The following is a 23,789-nucleotide window of genomic DNA, read 5'->3' as shown; positions in this document are numbered from 1 at the left end:
ACATTACCAAAAAAGGCTAGGCTCTTTGTATCAATAACTGTGCCAACTTATGTGGAGCACTTCCCTGACAGATGTAAGGCCCTCCCACACAAACTCTTATGGCATGCTTCACCGTCAGGCTTCCCACACCTTGGGCCCCATAGATGTTCACGATGGGCTATACCGCATCATGTGGGAGCAAGGTTTTTTTTTTGTCAATGGCCAAAGTAAAAAAAGGTCTCTGGCTGCTATGCAAAATTACCTTTCTGGTACATCTGTTAATAATGTGTGCAGTGTGCTGATGTTTGTGGTGCAATGTCAACTAATATCACCTAAGTACTCTCTTAACAAACCATCAACAACCTTATTTTCAAGGTGTCCTGGTTGTCACAATGTAGCTTATCCGGAGATCATTTCTCCTAGTATTGTGGTAACGTCTCCCAAAACAGGGAAACAAGGTGGCATCACCCTTGTCACACTTTCCTCAAGGGACAGACGCCATCATACCTCAGCATAGTTGAATCCCTCCGTCCGCACCACAAACACCAGCACAGCGCACACAACATCATCAGTACATCCAATAATAAGGTATTCTTACGAGAGTTGTAGATAGTTGTATCCTTTTTACTCTGCCCATTGATATCTCTTTGAAGAGATCACTACCAGAAAATCTGTCGCCCCACATAATGTGGTAGAGCCCACCTTGGATTCCTAGGGGGCCAAGGGAGTGGGAAGCCTGATAATGAAGCATGTCACTAACTTTTGTGGGTAATGGCCTTTATTTCCCAGGGAAGTGCACCACATAAATCGGCAGTTATTGATACACCGAGCCTAGCCATTTTTGATAGTGTGTAGTCTTGTGTTCAGGAGGACAAAAGTCTAGGCGGATTAGTTTCTGTGTTTGACCACGCCAAGGTACACTGTTCTATCTCGAGTCCAGTGTTGAGTAGTTTTGGAGGTTGTTCACTTGATGCCTGTCAACAGCTCACTGCACCACCAAATCCACTAGCTTTCCCACCGCTCACTCATGAAGCCATTCACTCCTCAAAAAATATATGTGGCCAGCTCATTGGACTGTTTCAGCAAAAGCGCTGTACTCGTAATATTACTAGCACTCGAGCCAATATTGCAATGCCACCAGCATTCTCCGTGCAAAAAAATAAACCAGTCTGGAGGTTTTTCCTTCACAGCAGCTGCCACTTACCCTGAACTCTCGACCTACCTAAAAGCACAATAGACCTTCTTGCAAACATAACTGATTATGAACATTATCAACAAAGCAACTGACATATTTCCAGTGTCTAAATTCCTGCACTTTAGTGTCTAAATGATGCTCTGTCCGTTTGCGTGAAACCTCGAGCTAGATGACCTCCCTCAAGGGGTGGCGGTGCTACTTAAAAGTAAGATAAACAAAGTAAAAGGTGAGGACACGGCCTTCAATATTAACACAATGAAATGTTTATTCAATCAGGCACTTAAGTTACACAGTGAGCAAAAGAAGCTGTAATGAAGGTTGTCGATTGTCTTTTTCAGTGGGTCGCTGCAACAGGCCTTCTAGAACATTCCCCTCTCCTCCGGAAGTCTAGTGATTCCAGTAAAATATCTGGTTAACCGGACAGAACAAGCGATACTTGAGGCCATCACAGCGTGTAGGGCCACCAGCCAACCCAGAAATCGCTTAGTTCTCCAGAGTGACAGTGTCAGGAGGATGGAACAGATGCCAGAGAAGCATCGGATACTTGTCCGGTTTTATTGACCCTTCACCTACGTTTCCAGCACGTGGCATTGGCCTCTAGCGCGTGACATTGGCCTCTTGCAGCGCTCCATTCACTTACCTGGCCTAAAAAAAATGTGACAAGATGAAGCGAAACTAAACTTGCCTATTGGCACCAACCACCGAGAGGACCTGAACCGTAGGCCCTTTGGGAGGCTCCTTGCGTGTGGCCAGTAATGGGCATTTTATAGTGCAATGCCCAAGGGGTGTGTACTTTCCGCACACGTCCATGTTAAATCGAGCCTGTTTCGGTTTCCCAAGGACCCTTAGGAGCCACAGTCAGTGGCAGGACATCTGTGTTTGTTGCAGCTCTCGTGTTTGGCTGTGCTGTAGCAGCGAGTGTTCAGCTGTAGGGACACCATCCGTGGTAGTCTCGGAGTAGGTAGGTGCTGATGGGGCCCTTCTGGACTGTCCTTTACCCCGCCTCCCCGCACACTAGAGACCCCCGTCTCTGCAGCTTTGCATTTACTCCTACATTTCTATTGCATGATTGCACCTCAGTATTTCAGTTACAGGTCTTTTTGAGTTCGTTCACAGGATGGCCGCTCCACTCCCTCACCGCCCCTCCCCTGCTTTGGTGTCTTCTGGGGTACCGAGCCCAGCTGTCATCACCAGGACAGTATGCCCGGGCAGTACTTGTCAATCAGAGACTGGTAGTAGGGCCGCAGGCTCTCCACATCCGGCAGGTCTTCCGTCTTGGTGTAGAGGTCAAATTTACTACAGAGGAACACAATAAGAAAAGAACGTTCATTACACGAACACAAAGTATCTCTTGTCGCTGTGAATGTAGGACTGTCCCTACAGGGATTAAGGTGCCCCCCCACCCACCCCCTCAAGCACGCTTGAGCGCCTGAGACTGTTTATGGCGCAAATCTGCCCCCTGGCGGCCAGGCTGCAGAACGCCTCTTCCTGCGGGCTTTCGCGGGTCATCACTATTTACTTTTGAACATTTGTAAACCTCTAGCTTGTGATGGACTGCCTGTACCACAGACTGGCATGGGAAACCGTCCCATCCCAGTCTATAGAGGTCCCTTTACAGCTGCCATGCCCTGGCTGTGGTGGGCACCTCCTGCTACGACTATGATCTGTTAACCCCCTACTACCAGCCCCATGGCTGTCTCTGCCTGCAGAGGCGCCTCTGCCCACCTCCATGAGTGCAGCGCCTGTTGGCCCGGCCCCAGAGTCCGTCGAGCCACATCGGGGCTTCTGTTCACCCCCATGGGTCGGTAAAGAGAGTTCTGAACACCCCAGTGCCACGTTTCTCCTCTCTCTTCTCATGGTTGTTGGTTGTGCCTACTCAACCTTGCCTGCCCCATCTGCTGTAGCGATTTATTTGTGCACCCCATGTCTAGCTGTAGGGCCCTCGCTATACTTTCCACACCGGCGATTGTCTTGCACACCCCGAAAGCCCTCGTGCCCGCCACAGGCTGTCTTTGTGTGAGGAACCTTCTATGACCAATTGTTGAGCACGCTGTATCTTCGACACCGCCTGAAGGGCACCCTTTGGCCCTCCTGGCTGTCTGGAGCGCTTCGTAAGCTCCATCTATGTCTCTTGGCCCCCTGTACGGTATCGCCTTGCCACACTGTTGTCTGTAGTGACGTTAATATGCTCCCCGCCCTGTCTGCCCACATTACCCTTCCCTAGGGCTGACTGTAACCTTTACTTACCCACTGCATGACTCATGCTTGTCTGCCTGTTACCCGTGTGTCCGGCGATTCTCCCCACTTGTCACTGTCTGCAAAAGCTCCTGGTCACACCATGTACTTGCCCCATGGCTGTTTGTGGGGTTCCTTCCACTCGACTCTAATGACTTTAGCCCCCTGTGCCCAGCCCATCTCTCTCTTGGTGGAGTCTTCTGCTTAGGCCTCTGTTGCTGTCCACTGAGCGCCTTTCATTGCCCCCATGGCTGTCTCGCCTGTACCTGTGTCAATAGGGTCGCAGGCCCCTCCACCCACGGCTGTCTTCGAAGCCCATTCTGCGTTAGCCCCGTGCCTCCTGTGGCCCCCTGCACCTCAGACGCTGTCTCTGGAGTCCCTTCCTCTCCCCCTGTGTCTGTGCAAAGATCAGTGCATTCCCAGCCTTTGTTCCCATAACTCTCGCCCCTGCCCGCCCGCACGTACTTGAACTCCCGGACCCAGGGCAGCATGCGGAGGTCCTTCTTGTTGCAAAGGTGCATGTAGTCCCCGCCCGTGTGCCAGGGGTAGAACGAGTGGAAGCGGATCATGTAGAAACCCTGCAAGAAAGGCGGGAAACAGCAGTTAGAATCTGGCGCAGGGTTAGAGGCCTCTCCGATGCCCCACGCTCCCGAATGACATGTTCAAGTTGTTAAGAGGCCTCTTTACCAACGCACCATTTAGGTCTCCAGTTCAGACCACCTGGGAGGCCCTTAGCTTCAGGTTGAAGCCAAAGCTCTCCTCAGATGCTTTCGGCTGCAGTGGAGCGGCTTCCAGAGAGGCCATTCATTGGAGAGTCTAATGGCCTCTGAAGATACAACTCTGATGAATTCCTAGAGTTTTTGGAAAGACCCTCCTCAGTCCCTGGAGGGCTAGAGACCCCGTGTCATCTTAAGGATTTGTGGGGCCCGGGCAAAACATATATTGCCCCCTCCCCGCCCCCACCAGCTTGGAAGAACTTTCAATTATACTGCCCATTGCTTATTCAAAACTGCAAGATGTCACACAAACTTTCAGAAATATGGCCAGTTAAAAGCAGGTGAAATATGTCTTGCCTGTGGCCCCAAAAATCCTTTAGATGACTTTGGGCACAGACAGGCAGGGGTAGGTAGAAAGGGGAGAGTTTGAAACACAGAAATAGAGCTGGAGAGAGATAAAAGATTCACTGTGCCATGGGACCCTTGGCCACCGCCCACTTTGCCCAAAACGTCTCTGCAGCGACCTCTTCAGAGGCCTTACAACAAGAAGTAAGACTTCTCAAGAGAGGGCCGCCGCCAAGGCGTACAGCCCTCCGGTGAATTTGCCCGGATACCCTGTCGTCTGCCCCCTGGCCTTACCTCTTCTGGAAGGGAGCACTTGTTGAACTTTAGCACGTTGTACATGTACTCTGGAAGAGAACGAGAAGGGCGTCAGCGCAGCCGAGAGGTGCTCAAACCTGCTTCCCCCACCCCCCGTTTGTTACGTATGGGTCCCATAACCACCCACGCTCCCAGGCAGGCGCTGGGGAGGCTGTTATTCGCCGCAGTGACCTCAGAGCAGCGACAAACCGCTTGTCAGTGGTGATGTCGCTTGAGTGACTTGCCAGCCGCTTCTTATGGCCACGGTTTGCAGTAAACAAGCTGGGCCGAACGGCGGGACACGAGACCGAGGTAGCTGGGAGCTTAAGGGGGTTTCTGGTCAGCATCTAGGAATAGGTGTGGCTGGCAAAGGCAGGGACGGCTGTGTCGGTGTGGGGAGAGGGGCGGAAAGAAGGGGAGGGGGAAAGCGGCCGTAAGGAGCACGGAGGAGAGGGGCTGAGGAGGCAGAGATGGGAGCGAAGGCTTTTGTGGAGGGATGTACAGGCGACTGGAGAGCTGCAACAAGTAAGAAGGGTCAGGCATCGCTGCAGCCCCCCCAACACACACCGAGATGATATCAAACGGGCCAGAGCAGTAAAGATGAGAGAAACCTGAGAGCTGAAGCTCACGGTGCGGACAGAGGTCATTTTTGTTAATCAAAGTCCTCTTGAGGGTTCATCTGGCCCCAGCAGCTGATCCCTGAGACGAGGTATTAACCCTGAAAGAGACAAATCCCCGGACGTTCCTTACCGTCGTGGCCCCATGACATCAGCACGTTGTCCAATCCGCAGTGAGGAGTGTAAATCCCGAACTTTGTGCTAGGGAGAGAGATGACAGAGACCTTTAGCGGGTGCCCCAAAATTCATCTTGTCCTCGCTGTCTGCACTGTCTGAAGGTAATGAGACTTCACGCAGGCTCTCGGAGTCTCCGCCTTACGCCTGTTTATACTCTAGGTCTAGGACAGTGGTCTTCAAACTTTTTAATACCGCGCCCCCCCAATTGAAAAATAAAAATCATTGGGCCCCCCTCAGAATTATTCACAATTATTTTTAGAAACAAGGCAATGTTTAAATAGGTCTAAACCTATTTAAACATTGCAGTTAAGTATTGTTACCTTTTTAAAACTGCAATAACATGCTTTTGCTTAAAACAAAGGCATGTTATCTGTATAATATTTCTTTTGGCCAGAGTTTGGCGCCCCCTGGGGTCACTTGAGGCCCCCCAAGGGGGGCCCGCCCCCCAGTTTGAAGACCTCTGGTCTAGGATGACAGAGATTCCCTAAAGAAAGCGGCCACTGTCTCATCACATCTTTCAGGATCTGTCTCACAGGGAAACAGTTTACAGACTGACGAAACTCGTTTGTTACCACCCCTTTTCTATCCAGTGGATATGGGTATAGAGGCCCTCCCCACAGTATGCAACCGCCAACACATCTAATCAGAATATGAGGATCACTTCTGCGCGTTGCGAGGGGCCTCACGCATGCCAAGTGTGAGTTTCGGGGAACGGAGCGGGGTACAGCAGCCCCAGGTCCCTCACTGTTCAGGTCCCCGCTCAGCTGCTGCTAAGTGAATTTACGCAGTGATTGAAGTGGGTGGAATCTATGGGGAAAGACGTTCCCAAACGTTTGTAATTTAACACTAACAAGCCTCATTCCCAAGGCCTTTGCTCCACCTTTGTGTCATTTTTTTAAAGCAACGGTGGCTCAAGCAATGCTCTACACTGCTCTACATTTACAAATTGATGCATTAAGCTCAAAGCCTCAGTCTGTTACCTACCGCCTGCTCAAAGCAGATGTAAAACTGACGCACAGCTTTTTTCAATGGGACCTCCTGGCATTGTTAAAGTAGCATCATTTTTTTTTTTACGCTAGTCGAGCAATGCATGAGTTTAGTGCCACAGATGCGTCAGAATTTCTGACGCGCCTGTGAAAATGTGCGCCATGGAGCTCTGTAGTGTAAATACAGCGCATCCATGACATTCTTAGGAGGGCGTAAGGTAGTGCAAGAAATCTGACACATTGGAGCCGATGTGTAGATTCTTGTAAATAATGCCCACAGTTCCCACACTTTTTTTTCCCCCTCCCTCAAATTCATTGACCCACCCCCCATTGCACTCATTATAGATCCAGTGTGCCTGCTTTTGCAATAAATTGAAATTGAGGCAGACAACGGCAGTGGCCACAAGATGGCACTATATGCTAGAGTACCCTCCAAATGTAAATTTGGCTCTATTTTTAATGAGACGGTTGATCTATCTTAAATCTAAAGACAGAACCCGCTAAACGCTGGTGAACCGGAATCGCGGCCCCACAATATCTTCGGAGAAGAATGATAATCTGTGTAATATAGGTGGCTTTTCGTATGATCTATAGGTGACCACCGCTTTTCTGAGTCTGTAAGGCGTAGGGGGTTTCTGTGTGCGCATTACCTCATCTCATATTACCTGTACTCGGAGTGTTTGTTGTCCGGGTTCTTCTGGAAGGTGCAGTCTCGGAAGACGATTGAATCTTGAAACTTGCAGCCCACAGGAAACGTGTCCCCCACTACACACCACTGCGGAAAGAGAAAGACCACCAGCAGTCGATAACTAGAAATACTCCTCAAAGCGCAAGAAAAGTCTGTTCATTTGTTTATTTGTGCACTTAGTGGGAATACTTCATAGGCCTGGGCTAAACTCGTACGGATAAAAACTTTGCACCACGTGGGACTTTATACTATTTTCAATGTGCTGCCCTACCAAAGAATAGTCGCAGGGATACATTGGTAAAAGTTACAAAGTAGTGTAACATACCTAAGTTAGCCTTTCACATAATATCGCGTATTTTCAGGTGCGTTTTGCCTCATTTTGCGTAATTTCTCTCACTTAATAAGAACTTCTGCATTTCAAAGCAGTTCGAGTGAGCGGTTTTGATGGTGTTCCATCATTCTGCCAGTAGGTAGCTCTGCACGCTTCTGTATCGCGAATGACGCCACGCCAGGCAACACATAATTTGTTCTTCCTGTCTCTTTTGGGAGAAGACATCTTCCTATGGCTAGCGACTGATCATTGGCAGACAAGCAGAACTGATTACCTTTAATGCGCTTGTGTTTTCAGGTCGAAATAATAGAGAGAAAGATGTTTTGTAATAATGCTTACAAACATTTCTTCTCCTTAATCTATCAAAGTACTGATTCTTTCATATTACAATAAATATATATTTAATGCCAATCAAAAGGAAAATTGGGGATAATCATTTATCAGACTGGCAAGTGACCCTGGAAAAAAATAATAGGATATTCCTGAAATAAGGAAATGCGTCATTTTCCTATTTATGTTACTATATTTGAGCCTCTATTCTTTCCTTTTAAATGTTGTTAACTGCTTCAATGGGGGTTTGCTGTCAATGACCTGCTTCAGAAATGCTTTTGAAGGATGTTCTCAGATCAGAGTGTCATAGTTGCTGAAAGTAGTGGCGAGGGGGTGCTGCAGCACCCTTAAAATAACCATGCAGGAAGTCAGAAGGTGGATGAGCAATACAGATGCCTTTCCTTTTTGCTTTTAACTTGACTATGTATTTAGCTTGTTTTTTCAGGTTTTTTAGCATGGATGTTGGTGTTTACTTTTATTTTTCTGACTGCAAACTGAGAGCATTTTGTAAAGTGAAGGATGTGATAATCTCGCAGGGGTACTGGGAGTGTGAAAGGAAAGGCTGTAATGTTATTTTTTTTTTAACAAATGAACTTTACCTGCCTGTAAATTAACTCTACACATATTTTAACATATATCAGTAGTTAGGAACGCACACATGAAAGCACAATATTTTTTGTAATTCTGAAGTGTTTGGAACTAATGATTGTAATAAGATCAACACAAATCAATACAGTTCTCATAGTGAAGAGGAGATGATAAACATTTGCTGAAACCGAATTTCCACCTATCGTTTGTGCACTATATCGTTTTATCAGTAAAAGTCACATCTCTGTAAATTTTGTGCCCAATTCAATGGAAAATGTGCAGTCTGTAAATGACAGTGTGCTACCACACCATGCTTTAGTAATATATTTGCAACAGTGCCCACATACAATCCATAAGACTCATGCTGAATGGACATGGCTCGTTTGCTATACTCCTGATGCTTTAATTTTTCACAGTCCCCTTGACTTCAGGGATGTACGTTGATGGCAGAACCCTCCCCTCTGAATGTTTTTCTAGCACCACTGTAGAGTGCATCATGGGCAGAGCTAGTCACTGCCCAGTGACACACATCTCTACAGAGAGTAGGTACATAGAGATGCAGAGATAAAAGTAAAGAGACAGGTGAGGTGAAGTGAGAAGAGGTAAATTACAAAGATTATTCTTCAATTTAATTGCAACCATCTAACTGGCTGATGGTGTGGGGGTTAAGGCTGTGCAGGCCAGGCATGTACACTAAGGATCTGTTAAGCATGCTCAGACCCCAAATTAAAATACCTCATTGGAATTTGTTCACACCATTATAATGGTGGGTATTGGTACTGTCCCAGTTGCTTTAACATTGGGCCCCTTGACAAGTGGTGTCAATAGACGTGTAGCAAAGGAATTCTGCACTAATTTCACGTCCCTCGACCAGCAGGGATAGGCTTCTGCACTAGTTCCAAATCATTATCCAGCAGTGATGGCATGCCAGCCTACTTCTTTGCCCCTAATCTGAACTAGTGGGATTCTGCACAGTTCCATGTCCACGGAATATCAGCAGTGAGATTCTGCACCACCTCTATGTTCATAAACTAAAGGCAGTGAGATTCTACACCAGTTCAATGTCCATGAACTAACTAAGTAAGATTCTGCACCACTTGTGTGTCTATAAACCGCAGCAGTGACATTCTGCACCAGTTCCATGTCCATGGACATTCATTAGTGGGATTCTGCACCACCTCTAGGTCCATAAACTGGTGGCAATGAAATACTGCACAAGTTCAATTTACATGAACTAGCGCAGTAAGATTCTGCACCACCTAGATGTCTATAAACTAGCAGCAGTGAGATTCTGCACCAGTTCCATGGCCATGGACCTTCATTAGTGGGATTCTGCACCACCTCTAGGTCCATAAACTGGTGACAGTGAAATACTGCACCAGTTCAATGTCATTAACTATTGCAGTAAGATTCTGCACCTCCTCTATGACTACATAACTGGAAGTTGTGAGTTCTGCAGTTCCATGTCCATGGACCATCATCAGTCACATTCTGCACCACCTCTAGGTCCATAAACTCGTGACAGTGAAATACTGCACCCGTTCCATGAACTATTGCAGTAAGATTCTGCACCACCTCTATGTCTATATAACTGGAAGTGGTGAGATTCTGCATTAGACCATGTCCATGGACCTTCAATAGTGGAATTCTGCACCACCTCTAGGTCCATAAACTGGCGGCCATGAGATTTTGCGCCAGATGTCAATGAATCATTAACTGTTGGGTTCTGCACCAGATCCATGTCTGTAGCTCGACACTGATGCCCGTCTGCATCTGTTCCATATTCAGAGACTATCAGGAATGGGATTCTGGCATAAGTGCATGTCCATTGACCATCAGCAATCACGTTCTACACCAGATTAATGTCTATGGACTATCAGCAGTAAGATTCTGCCCTAGGTCCATGTCTCTACCATTGAAATTCTGAACCAGTTCCATTTTCATGGAGCACCAGCAATGAGATTTTGCACCACTTTCCTGTCCATAACCTGCAAACAGGGACATTCTGCTCCACTTCCATGCCCCTGGACTGGCAGTTCATGCCTTGGAAGAGTTGGCGTGGGATTTGGCAACCTCTTCAGTATGAGAGTAACAAGCACTGTTATGTTATATTGTGTCATCAACATTTGCACAGCACAGTTCTTCCGTTGTTCTGTGTTTTCGGGCTCTATTCTGGAATGAGTGGCTAGTGAGACGGTTTGGGTATACTGCATAGCCGGTTCGGAGCGTGTTACATTTGTACAATGTTCAAGATGATCTTGCACAACAATGGGACAACAATTTTGCTCCTTCCCCTACTTTTATTTACTTTTTAAATTTGTTAACCCATGCTATACCTGTGGCTCATTGTAAAGAGCAAGAATCTTCCCAACATCATGTAGCAAACCGACGAGCTGGAACCAATCTGTGGGAGGGAGAAGGGGACAGTGAAACATGACAGATGATACACAAGACATTACATATATAATCATTTGCATTGTGATTGCATTTTACGTGTTCCGGCACCTGAGGTTCTCTAATCAGCATGGTAGTGGAGACCTGCCTTTGCCCAGATGCCTCCTCCAGATGCCCCCACTTCTACTGCACACAATGTATAAGGTGCCGCTGTAGTGCTACAAGAACAGGTGTAATATAGCAAGGGTACATGTTTCCCCGATATATGAATTGGCCGGGGTTCCAGTTCTGTAATGTTTTAATGCATTTGGAAGTCGTATGGTTTTGAAAAGCAATTTTTAGGGATCAAAAAGTCTTATAATTAGAATGATGTCTTTCAAAATTATAATTGTTTCACATATTGGTAAAACATTGAGTACAGGACAATTTGTTAGTCCAATATGTTAGTTTCCACCCAAAAGTGCTTGTGATCACACACAAGTTAATTAGATAACAAAATCAAGGAAAGCAAGTTGTACAGTTCCTTTTGGTCTAATAGTCATTTTTCATCTGCTTAAGCACACCGAAAATTTTTTGTGGTTGAAAATGATCAACTCTGGTTTTTTTAAGAGAGGTACCATTTTATTAGTCCGTCACCATTCCCTTCTTGAGGCTGTTTGTGTAATTAATGTGTTTTGGCCACATCTGTAACTCAACTGGCCTTCATCACAATTTATTCTCTGTACATGCTTCATTAAAAACTCAAATAGGGGATTCATTTTAAAAGAAACCTTTAAGTAGTACGTTTATTTTTCATACACTGAAGCTTATTTAAAAAAATATATTTTTTCAGCTTTCTGTTTAATATTTCTTAAGCTGCACAAATTGCTTAAGATGCTGTGATACCTCAGTATAAGTTGCTAGTAATACTACCTCAATCATACAATCCATTTTTGTTTACATAGAAGCTCACTTGTTTTCTCACAACTATAATTGAAAAATATAACTCACTATTTACCCGATTTATGTGAGTTACAAACACCTATATTTGGTGCACAACAAAATTGCACAATAGAAAAGTCAAATTAGTATGATTCTTATTTTTCGAACAAGATACGTACACTTAAAGTGATCTTCGTTTTATTATATCATGTCAAGGCTGAAATTGAACATCTTTCACAAATGTTTTAGCAATGGATTCTGAAGTAACATTTCTGAAGATCACGTGAATGTGTTTGTTATCTCTCTTGTTGTTTCTGAAAAAATCCACCTTTATGTAACAAGTCCATGATATATATCATGATGGAGGCCTGTTATGTTGTAGAAAGTGCCAAACCCTGATGGCCACACAGGGGCAAAAAAGTGGATCTTGACCGACAAAACATAGTATCTCTCTTAAAAAAGCAAATCTATGATGCTTTTCAACCTCATTTTAGAAATAGTTTACTTATAGCTGTATATACATTTAGTGCCATATTTATTAAAGTGTTACCAAACAAGGACTGTAATGAACCCGCTTTTCCTTTCAGTGTCATTTTGAAAATGTTTCCTTTCATGGAAATCTTTACTCTGATACTCCGATGTCTAGCAGACATGGTGGCAGAACACTGCCTTTGTCCAGGTGAATCCTCATGCTAACCTTTGCAGTCAGGGGCACATGGTGAGAGACTCCTTCTTGTGTCCAGGTGTATCCTCCTGTTACCCTGTGCTGCGGGATGCCCATGGTGATAGAGCCTTACCTTTGTCTGGGTGCTGCATCCGGATGCCTTCTGCTGTCTGAAAGGCATGGTAAGAGTTTGGGAAATCAACATCTGGGTCTGACTCATCCACCAAGTCGTCCAACAGATTCACTGCCTCCATGATGGTCATTTGTTTGTGCTTGAAGGCACCCCACTTTGCATTCTGCAAGGAAAGGGCACATACTTAGTTAGAGGCAACATCCACAGTAACAGAAGTGTGTGATACAAGGTAAACAATTTACGGGAAAGATGAAGGTCAAGGACTGGGTGGCCCTACAGCATGGTTGTTATTCCGGTTCCAGCAATGGGAGGGTTTTTATCTCAATTATACAATTGCCAATGGTTATCTATGTGGCAAAATAAGTTCTACTTTGACATGAAAAATCCCCTGACATTACTGGTATGATGTAGGCAGAGAAAGCTCCAACAAGCATATAAAAGGCCAGCATTGTGGGAGACCAGAAACCAAAAAAGGAGAACATGTCCACAAGCAGATTCAAGGCACATGTGCACCCAAGCCCATTGAAAGACATTGGCCACACGCCCTGAAACAAGTCTTGTTCACTTCTCCCTTTCCTTGCTCCACTCCTTCTGGCAAGCCTTAAACTACTTTTGTCTGTACAGAAAGTAAGACGCTGTCTGGCCTGATGCTTGTACTGAGACACTGTTTTTCAGGCAAGGGATTTTGGGGGGTGATTTATGTGTTGGCAGTGTGTATACTCCATTGCCACAGCGACAGAGTATACATACCGCCAACATGAAGATCTGCCCACCTCATTTAAACGCAGGCGGACCTTCAGTTTGGCCACTGCAGAGACGACTCTGCCATGGCCAAACTTCTCAGATGGCGCCGCGGAGTAAGGGCCGTCGGAGAAAAGGCTACATGTCCTCCTGCCCAACATAGACGGGTGGACAGGTAGTCATTTTTTACTGTTTCTTACCTCCAGGTAAGGAACGGTAAAAAAAAACATTATAATGCTTCCCTCCTCGCCATGGGAGAAAATCCTGTATCAGAATTTTTTTTTGTAAAAAAAAATAAAAATACTCTGCGCTATAGTGCTGTGTCCTGCTGATGCAGCCCTGTATCATAGAGTAATATGCATTGCCAGGAACCGCCGTGACGGTTTATAAATAACTGCCTGCTTGGTGGTCATTTATAAATTAGGCCATGGGGATTAAATAATTTACTCCACCCCTTTGGCGGAACTGCGGGCCATCCGCCAAGAATTAAATCGCCCCTTTTGTCTTCTGTCCTGGGTAGTGTAGCTCACTAAGGGGGTTATTCTAACTTTGGAGGAGTGTTAATCCGTCCCAAAAGTGACGGTAAAGTGACGGATATACCACCAGCCGTATTACAAGTTCCATAGGATATAATGGACTCGTAATACGGCTGGTGGTAAATCCGTCACTTTTCCGTCACTTTTGGGACGGATTAACACCTCCTCCAAAGTTAGAATAACCCCCTAAGTCTGCGAGGGGTTATATGGTTGACCACGCCACATTCATATCAAGAGCAGACTTTCGAGGAATGCAGTGCTTTTGTCATAGAGAACACAACAACAACTTTAGCCCTGATCTGCAGGCTACAATAAAATATAGTTGAGACACTACGATAAGGTAATAGTCTGTTATTTCTGAAAATGTGCAATGGGTGGGAAACGGCAGCAACATATCTTGCAAGTATGGCACACGCCTAATTTGCCCTGGGCTTTCAGGGATTTTAGAGCTATGGACTAATAGAGCAATCTCTCTTTCAACTTGTGGACTAGTGCGCCTTGACTACAGAACTACAGTAATGCGCCCATTCTGCATAGGAGCAGTGACTACATCCCCTCCAACCCATCCACATCAGTGCTCCAGAGGGAAACCAGGGAGGGGCAAAAGACTCTAGGAACTGGTTGGTCACATGGAAGCCATGTGGCGTGACTTGTTAGCACTCTTGTGATTGTTCTTGGAAGAACCCACCCTGAGGGACACACATTTAAAGACCACTGTTGTAACAATCGCACAGATGACAAGCCTGATTAATGGAACCACACCTTCTCCTTGACGAAATCCATAGTCTGGTAGGTGTGCATCATGGTGTATGTTTTAAGCACACGCTCCTGGAGAGGGCCATTCTGAAATGGGAAAGAAGAAAGATGGTGGGTGAGGGATATCAGCAACAGCGAGGCATATTTTAAGAGACACCTCTGCAGCCCTTTCCACACATTCCTGCGGCCAATTCACTCTGGTTTTAATCTTATCCATAGTATCTCTCACAAATGCCGAAAATGTACAAATCTCACAACCACTCAGAGTCCACTATTTGTTGATCACACACTTACTTGACTCCGGTGATACCACATCCCCATCACAATGACAAGACATCTGAATTGCCACATTAGGCTTGGATAATCCAGACAAGTAGATTGTACTGTCTCAACGATTCCATGTTCTTCTGAAACCTGACCCATTGCCAATAACTGCCCCTAATCTCTCATGCCACAACACTGCCCCTGTGAAGACGTATCCCGGCCTGTGTGTTCTGAGGTCACTCTAGGTACCAGATCATTGTTCCTAAAGAAGGAAGTGCTCAGAACTTAATGGGGCTAACATCCTGGGACTCGGTGGTAAAGACCTCTTGCGTGGTCCGATCACGCGAGCTTCTTGCAACCTCATCTTGGATTGGGCACATCACAGTTGTCTGAGCTTGAATGTAAGCTAACAGCACCTCTCCAAACTAATACTTACAACGAGTAAGAGCAATAAGACAGGCTCACCAGGTTAGTGTCTCAACTACAAGGCATGCATTGTGAGAAATGCTTGGATACACACTTAATGCAACACTCCTGGAGACACCTAGCCACGAAGCTTCTTTCGAAGCTTCTAGCTCACAACAGTATCACTTGTGATTTGCTGACCCTGTTCTTTAATGCTCTATGCTGTTGACTTTAATACACAGCTTCTTTACATACTGAGTCGCATATACATTTTGCATTAATTAGTTATTTACTGGCATTTGTTTAGCGCTGGTCATCCCCAAGTCTTGCCACCGCCACACCACTGTATTTCATTATATTCCTATTGCATTCAATGCTGTCCAGTTGTTACATTCTTTCCAAAACACCTCATGTCCCAGGCAATGCCACTTTTCAAAGGCCTACATTTTTCTTCAGTAATCACTGATGCTGCCACATGTTCCATTTTCAACTACAGCGATTTGTCAAAATCCAGCCTCTGACAGCTTCTGCAATAGAGCTTATCCAGTGGTGTCCGGTCACCTTAGACTTGTAATGTGTCACTCAGATACTATCAGTATCTTCAAATACTACCAGTTTCAGAATCCCCCAATACTTCCATACTCAAAGTCTTCCATTTTGATTCTTTTAATTTCTTACAGAGCTATCACCTTCAAAGGCAGTTTATTCGATTCTTCTAAATGCATTATCTACAGTGGCTACCTCTGTCAGTTCTTTCAAAGCAGACTCCTTCAAAGCAACCCCTATCCTTCGAAACCAAAGTCATCAATTACATCCTTCCCAATAGATTAATGTACAGAACCCTCAATGGCAGCCCCTCAAAAAATCCCATCACATGCTATGCTTAAAATGAGCGCCTTAGGCAGTCTTTTCAAAACCGTCTCATTCAAAACCACCCTCTGCACATCTTGCCGAACCAAAGGCCTCAAAGGTAGCCTCTCTCTGTCATACCAAACTAGAGGTCTATCACTGGAGTCTCTCCCAATTCTTTCATACCCAGCACCCATAACGGCAGGTCTTGCAAATTCATCTACCTTCATCATCACTACTCAAACCTGAACATATTCAACAGCACCTTCCTGTGTACCTAACCATAATACCAGTCGAACATGTCACCCACTCCACATCAGCAGCTCTCAATGCTTCAGTAGCAGCCTCTCTCTGCTCTCCAACATGCAAACTATTGAAACTCATCTCTGCCTGCCCTTCCATATCCAGTACTTTCCATGACAGCAACTCCCACCTTTTCAAGTTCAGCTTGTTCAAAATCAGTCACTTTATAGGCTTGCAAACAGAAGCCCTAAGTGGTAACCTCTCAAAACTCTTCCAAATCGACCTCATTATTGATATACTTTAGCCAAGATTGATCGCAAACCCAAAGCCTTCAATAGCAATCTCTCCCAATACTTCCAAACCCATTGGCCTTACAGGAGGTCTCTCCCATCATTCTAAATCCACCAATGCCTATGACAGGCTCACTCAACTTCTCCACGTTCAGCGCTTTCAATGGCAGACTCTCCCAAATTATTTCAACAGCAGCCCTTAATTCTTTCAAACTTGTTGTTAATGGCTGCCTTTTCCAACAAATTAACCCCTTTGGTGTTAGTCTCTCCCAGTACTTTGGAAGGCATAGCTTTCAAAAAGGGACATGCACTGAATGATGTCACAGTAGCTTTATTAACCCAACCAGACATTATCATACATAGGGACATTATGGATTATTTATTGTTTGGTAATGTTGGTGATGTAAGCTGGTGTAAGAGATCAAGCTTTATATTTTTCAACAAAAAGCTTATTTAACTATGGCCTTTTACAATTTTTCCACAATTTATATATTTAATGACGAAGCCCTCTCAAATAAATGGAAACTAAGTCATGTTAATGTCACTCTTTATCGATCATTCAAACTTTGACACCAACATTGGAAGATTCCCCCCAGTTATATAAGAATAAATACCTTCAATTGTAGCCTCTTTCAATGACAGGAATTCCAACGTACTTTAAGCTCTCCCCTATAATGGTACCCACCTGCAACTGTTCCAAATTTCTGTCTAATGAGACCTCCCCTTTTTAGTCCAACTGACCTTGGATGTTACCTGGTTCCTCCAAATATTCAAAATTTAATATGTCCGAATTATTTAACATCAATTTGTTCCCACTCCCTAAATGGCTCCAAATCTCACATTCCCTACAATTCCCCAAATCAAGTATTTCACACTCTCTCAGACTGTCTGAGTCTCAATATTCCTAGCATTTCAAATGCTCTGCAAAGTCACGCTTGCTCAGCCCTCACCCTATCCATACTTCTTCTGCCTTGCCATTTTTTATGTGTCTCCATTCTATACATTCTGTGTCATCTCCCAAAAATACACCACATCTCACCCTCTCACTTCTTACCTCTTGTGATCTCAGTGCACCGATCCCCCTCTAATGTGTACAGTACACCCAAAGACTTCCAATCCCAGTTTCTACCAATTACTGCGATCTTTGGTCTTCCATCGCCCTTCGATCCTGAACCTCTCACCAGTTGTGCCCTCAATGGAGTGAAATCTCTTACTGTGTAATTCCTGTACTTTTCTTTGTCTGTAACATCTTCTGGGTCAATGTCCGGCCGATAGACAAGGGAAGGATCTGGCCCCTGGAACATGTAAAGACCAAAAAGTGATTAGAAATGCGGGCAAATTGTTGTGATTACCTGAAAGTAGATGTGTAAGTGGAAGGCAGGGAAGAAAGAGTGCACTGATTTCTCCGAAAGAGGATAAATGATACCCCAAGATGCAAAGCCTCAATCTGCACGCTAAAGAGACTCAACATCTGGAGAACATTCTTAAATGTTGGCTTCATTTGTTCACACAGATCCTCATCTTTCACCCTCTGTATACTTGCATTTTTGGATTCTTGGATATTTCAACCAGAAATGTTGAACAATGGATACATGTAAAATGGTATGTAATCAATGGCAGGAACATAAACCATGAGTATGGGATTACCGAATAAAACTAATGAAATATCAGTCAATTGCATTCCATATTACCTTTCGGGAGGACACTTGCCATTCTGGGCCTGTACTGAAGAAACACTGCATTGGTGGAGGAAAAAGAGAGCACACCCATTTGCACTTTTTAGCTGTTTCTTTTTTAAGGGATGTGACTGGAGGAAGTACCATTAGCACCAGGGTAGACATGAAAGAAACTGATTCCACATTATTTTTTGCTTTGTTTACAAAACAAAAGGTTTGACTGAAATATAATGCCTAACAAGCATAAGATAAAGTTTAGCATGTCTTCCACTTTTAAGATATTTCAGGTAAAATCAATGTGTGAATAATTTGAGTGTACAAGTTGCAAGAACATTGCTAACTGATTTAGATACATATATTTAACTGAATTAGCCGTGGTCTAGCACTTATTTAGCAAAGCCTCTATGACATAAATAAAATGATTTATAAGCAAACGTGTTACATATGTTTAGCAACGGTTAACATTTTTCATTTTCTATTCGCCCCAAAACCTTATCTGTATTATGGACTGGGCCAAGATTAGTTTGGTTCAGTCACTATTACACCGGTAGCAAAACAGTGACAAATGTTTTTGCCCTTTGTTTGCTCCGGTGTAAAGTTTCTCTGATTTGGCCCATGTACAATGGAGGTCTTTCTGAGCTAGGTGCTTAAATAAGCTCTCAGCCCGCCAAACTCATCGAAAGGAAACGGTGCCAAGCTGTAGTGAGTGCTCGAGCCACACTGCAGCTCCATGTCCTCTTGTACCCTGGGATCAAAAAGGAACCGAGCCTGCCCTCTGCCCGCCGCGCACTCTCTTACCTAATGCTCTGTTAGGGCCAGATGTAGCAAAGGGATTTTCCCATTCTGTGTCCATGGGAAAATGTGTTCGTACATCTGGCCCTAAGCTCCTTCCACCGCTCTCCCGCCCCTCCTGCGCCCGGGATGCTGCCAGCGCTGGACTGTGATCTTTCTACAGGCAGGTGGGTATCCATCACCTGCGGGAGTGCTGTGAAGCGCGGGCAGAGGCATGTGACGCCCATGATCTCTCACCTGTGGGAGTGCTGTGAAGTCTCTCACCTGTGGGAGTGCTGTGAAGCCCATGATCTCTCACCTGTGGGAGTGCTGTGAAGCGAGGGCAGAGGGGTGTGACGCCCATGATCTCCCACCTGTGGAAGTGCTGTAAAGCGCGGGCAGAGGCATGTGACGCCCATGATGTCTCACTTGTGGGAGAGCTGTGAAGTCTCTCATCTGCGGGAGTGCTGTGAAGCACGGGTAGAGGCGTGTGACGCCCATGATCTCTCACCTGTGGGAGTGCTGTGAAGCGCGGGCAGATGGGTGTGACGCCCATGATCTCCCACCTGTGGAAGTGCTGTAAAGCGCGGGCAGAGGGGTGTGACGCCCATGATCTCCCACCTGTGGAAGTGCTGTAAAGCGCGGGCAGAGGGGTGTGACGCCCATGATCTCCCACCTGTGGAAGTGCTGTAAAGCGCGGGCAGAGGGGTGTGACGCCCATGATCTCCCACCTGTGGGAGTGCTGTAAAGCGCGGGCAGATGGGTGTGACGCCCATGATCTCCCACCTGTGGAAGTGCTGTAAAGCGCGGGCAGAGGGGTGTGACGCCCATGATCTCCCACCTGTGGAAGTGCTGTAAAGCGCGGGCAGAGGGGTGTGACGCCCATGATCTCCCACCTGTGGAAGTGCTGTAAAGCGCGGGCAGAGGGGTGTGACGCCCATGATCTCCCACCTGTGGAAGTGCTGTAAAGCGCGGGCAGAGGGGTGTGACGCCCATGATCTCCCACCTGTGGGAGTGCTGTAAAGCGCGGGCAGATGGGTGTGACGCCCATGATCTCCCACCTGTGGAAGTGCTGTAAAGCGCGGGCAGAGGGGTGTGACGCCCATGATCTCCCACCTGTGGAAGTGCTGTAAAGCGCGGGCAGAGGGGTGTGACGCCCATGATCTCTGCAGCACTGTCACAGCACTCTCAGCAGTCAGCCACTGAACCAGAAGTATAAACATCCCTCTGCTCCCAGCTGACTCTCCAGGGAAATGCCCCCTCGTGCTTCTAGGCTCACCTTGACTGACAAAGCAATGGGCAAAGGATGGACAGGGGATGGTGGCAGTGGCTTGAAGAGTGTATCCTATGTAGACCCAAGACCGAGTTTGCCTTATAACAGAATTAAAGGAAACAAAGTGTTTGAAATAACACATAAATTAGTGTTGTGCAGCAGCCCCACTGAAGGATTTCACCCGGTGTTCAAGCCAGACCCAAATAGTGCCGTCCGAAGCCGTCACCAGACCCCCATAACATGGTTGAACACAACAGGCAAGTATTTTCTCCTTTGACCCGAACTGTGATTACCCAAGATTTGACCACAGCACAAGCTGCTATGGGTCAGACTCTACCTATGACCCGATCAGATCTACTTAAACTGTACTGCTGAAGTGAGACTTAGACAAGTGGCAAAGCTAAGTGGCTGCACCGCCATCGGAAATAATCCGAAGGGATGAAGTTCTCCGACTCCCGCTCTCTGAGCGAGCATTCTTTCCTCTGAAATACCCAGGAGCCGGAACACCGCATGAGAATGGGCTGATGTCACAGCACTACCTCAGCGGCCTGACTGACACCTGTGAGCTGAACTCTGAGCCCAGCCCGGCCCCGAAGCTACAGAGCATTCCACCAAGAGGCACGTTTTACCCTCAAATGGTAAAGTGGAAGATCAATGAAAAATGAGTTAAAAAAGCTTTAGGACCTCTACAACTAGGTGTATTCTGTGGGGTGAGTATATTTCCTCTACATACGCAGCATGACCAATGTCAGCATCTCATTAGGTTATCATACATAAGGAGCATGGTTGGAATTTCTCAAGAGGCCAAGTATACCCAGGACAACTGGCCATTGGGATGCCAGACCAGTGGGTGCCTCATTCAAGCACATTGTCATCAGTGGACCTATGGAGCACAAGCGTATATGAGCCAAGGCAGAATTGTAATATTAGCAAGTAGTGAGGCAGACTATTCTACATTTGTTGACATCATGCTGCCCATTTTAATGGCACCCTCCAGCCTTCTACTAGAAATTCAAGCTCAAAAGATAAAACAGAACAATGCCAGGGGCAAACAGCAGTTGTCAAAGATGATAACGGATAGAGGTTCTACTCACCATAATAATCTTCATGTTGCTGCTGTCTTGGTGTTAGGGGAGGCGAGGTATGTGAGGATAGAGGGAATGGAAGGAGGGGATTACCTGTATGCAGAGAGTGCGGAGCATCCTCTTAATATAGTAGAGATATTGTGCAAGAAGTGAGTGATCTTATGACATGGCCGTACAGTTGACCTCAGCCGGATGAATCCGGCTTTCGTGGAATTGGATGACGCATTAACCATAGCGTATGAGGCACCACCACAGCCACTGCTGTCCAGGGTAGGGGGCAGTACAACAACTTCAGGACTTTGGGATGCCGGATGATCCATTAACCATCCTGATTGAGGCACAGTCAACAGGAATGGTGCCAGACCCAGAATGGTAACAGGGCAGTGGTCCAGAAGTCCAAAGGACTCCACAACATTGGTCTGTCACCTCCAGGTTACTCTGTAACTCGAGGGCAAGAGGTCAAGCTCAAATAGTAACAGAATGAACAAGTTCTTGGCAGGAAGTACGGCTAGGTTTTACAAAGAATACCGACTGAAGCGGAAATGGGGGATACTTCAGAGGAATGTGGGTGCTTCTGCATGGCTGAACGGTTCCAGTTGGCATCAGTAAGCTCTGATGTACAGCACTGACTAGCTCTCTGGAAACAATACGTTTATTACTCCACAAAGAGCACACCAAATATCCGCTCTCACATAAGGAGCAGAGTCACCTATACATGAAGAGCAATACCAACACCTGCATTAACAGTGCGGCCAACCTCTGCATAAAGAGCATCACCAACCTCCACAAAAAGAGCACTGCCTACCTCTTCATAAAGAGGACAACAGATCTCTGTGTGAAGAGCACCGCCAACCTCCACAAAAAGAGCACTGCCTACCTCTTCATAAAGAGGACAACAGATCTCTGCGTGAAGAGCACCGCCAACCTCCACAAAAAGAGCACTGCCTACCTCTTCATAAAGAGGACAACAGATCTCTGCGTGAAGAGCACCGCCAACCTCCACAAAAAGAGCACTGCCTACCTCTTCATAAAGAGGACAACAGATCTCTGCATGAAGAGCACCACCAACCTCTACAAAAAGAGCACTGCCTACCTCTTCATAAAGAGGATAACAGTAGCACTGCCTACCTCTTCATAAGGAGGACAACAGATCTCTGCGTGAAGAGCACTGCCAACCTCCACAAAAAGAGCACTGCCTACCTCTTCATAAAGAGGACAACAGATCTCTGCATGAAGAGCACCGCCAACCTCCACAAAAAGAGCACTGCCTACCTCTTCATAAAGAGGACAACAGATCTCTGCGTGAAGAGCACCGCCAACCTCCACAAAAAGAGCACTGCCTACCTCTTCATAAAGAGGACAACAGATCTCTGCGTGAAGAGCACCGCCAACCTCTACAAAAAGAGCACTGCCTACCTCTTCATAAAGAGGACAACATATCTCTGCGTGAAGAGCACCACCAGCCACTCCAAAACAGCTGGACCAAGCTCTACATCAAGAGAATACAGACCTCTGCAGAAATAGCATCGATAGCCTCTGCTTAAGGAGCATCAACAATCTCTGCACAAATAGTACCACAAACTAAAAATAAAGATCACACGTCCAGCTAATTCACAAGCAGAAAAAGACGGCACAGAAAAATTCTGTAAAAACAAAATCTAAAGCCATGTGCCTCAAGCATTTCAGAAAGTTCGCCATCAACCTCTACTTAAATATCCCCTTTGACAGAAACAAAAAGGGCACCGAAATACTGCAGAAGCAACTTCCATAACTCTGTGTGTGTAGCTGTCCTAAAAGAGTACCACCATCTTCTGCCTGAAGAGTACCCCCAAACTCTCCATATAGAGCACCTCCAGCTAAGCAGAAAGAAAGCAAGATAACTGTATAGTTGCAAAAACAACATCCACATCCACATCCCCAGATCTCCTACAGTCTAGAAAAATCATCACCAGACTATGTGTAAAGGGCACTGTTAACCTCTCCCTCAAAACCACCACCAACCTCTGTATAAAGACCACATCCAAACTGCTTAGCGAACCCTACCAAACTCTGCAGAAAGGGCACTATCAACCTCTGCAAAAATGTCACTATCAACCACTGCATAGAGAGCAGTTCCAACATGTTTGTAATGCTCTATCAACCTCTTTATAAAACACACTTATAAACTCTGCATAAAGAACGTCACCAAATTCTGCATAAAAATTAACAGCGACCCAGCAACCTCTGGATCCAGAACACCTCCAACATCTACATAAGGGGTACCATCATTGCAATGGTGGTGGGACAAGTTTCAGCGCCTGGGTGCTG

The 23,789-nt window shown here is 45.9% G+C and overlaps 1 protein-coding gene across 2 annotated transcripts in view; it reads right to left on the bottom strand.

Annotated features, from left to right (window-relative positions):
- Positions 1–1,414: 1,414 nt before the first annotated feature.
- The window catches only part of MIOX (myo-inositol oxygenase), a 367,739-nt gene continuing 345,364 nt past the window's right edge, over positions 1,415–23,789 (bottom strand). The window contains exons 1-10 of one of the 2 annotated variants that reach the window (XM_069229443.1): positions 21,492–21,602; positions 17,892–17,972; positions 14,633–14,713; positions 12,594–12,756; positions 10,818–10,885; positions 7,210–7,319; positions 5,515–5,582; positions 4,765–4,814; positions 3,875–3,987; positions 1,415–2,470 (exon numbers count right to left, since the gene is read on the bottom strand). In XM_069229443.1, coding sequence (XP_069085544.1) covers positions 2,362–2,470; positions 3,875–3,987; positions 4,765–4,814; positions 5,515–5,582; positions 7,210–7,319; positions 10,818–10,885; positions 12,594–12,756; positions 14,633–14,713; positions 17,892–17,972; positions 21,492–21,506 — 858 coding nt within the window. In that variant the 5' untranslated portion in view covers positions 21,507–21,602 and the 3' untranslated portion in view covers positions 1,415–2,361. Of the gene's footprint in view, positions 2,471–3,874; positions 3,988–4,764; positions 4,815–5,514; positions 5,583–7,209; positions 7,320–10,817; positions 10,886–12,593; positions 12,757–14,632; positions 14,714–17,891; positions 17,973–21,491; positions 21,603–23,789 lie in introns of those variants that run through there. The other variant, XM_069229442.1, reaches the window with a different exon arrangement.

The sequence above is a fragment of the Pleurodeles waltl genome, chromosome 4_1 (genome assembly GCF_031143425.1).
Source record: "Pleurodeles waltl isolate 20211129_DDA chromosome 4_1, aPleWal1.hap1.20221129, whole genome shotgun sequence".
In the NCBI taxonomy this organism is placed as follows: Eukaryota; Metazoa; Chordata; class Amphibia; order Caudata; family Salamandridae; genus Pleurodeles; species Pleurodeles waltl.
This window is presented reverse-complemented; position numbering and strand designations above follow the sequence as displayed.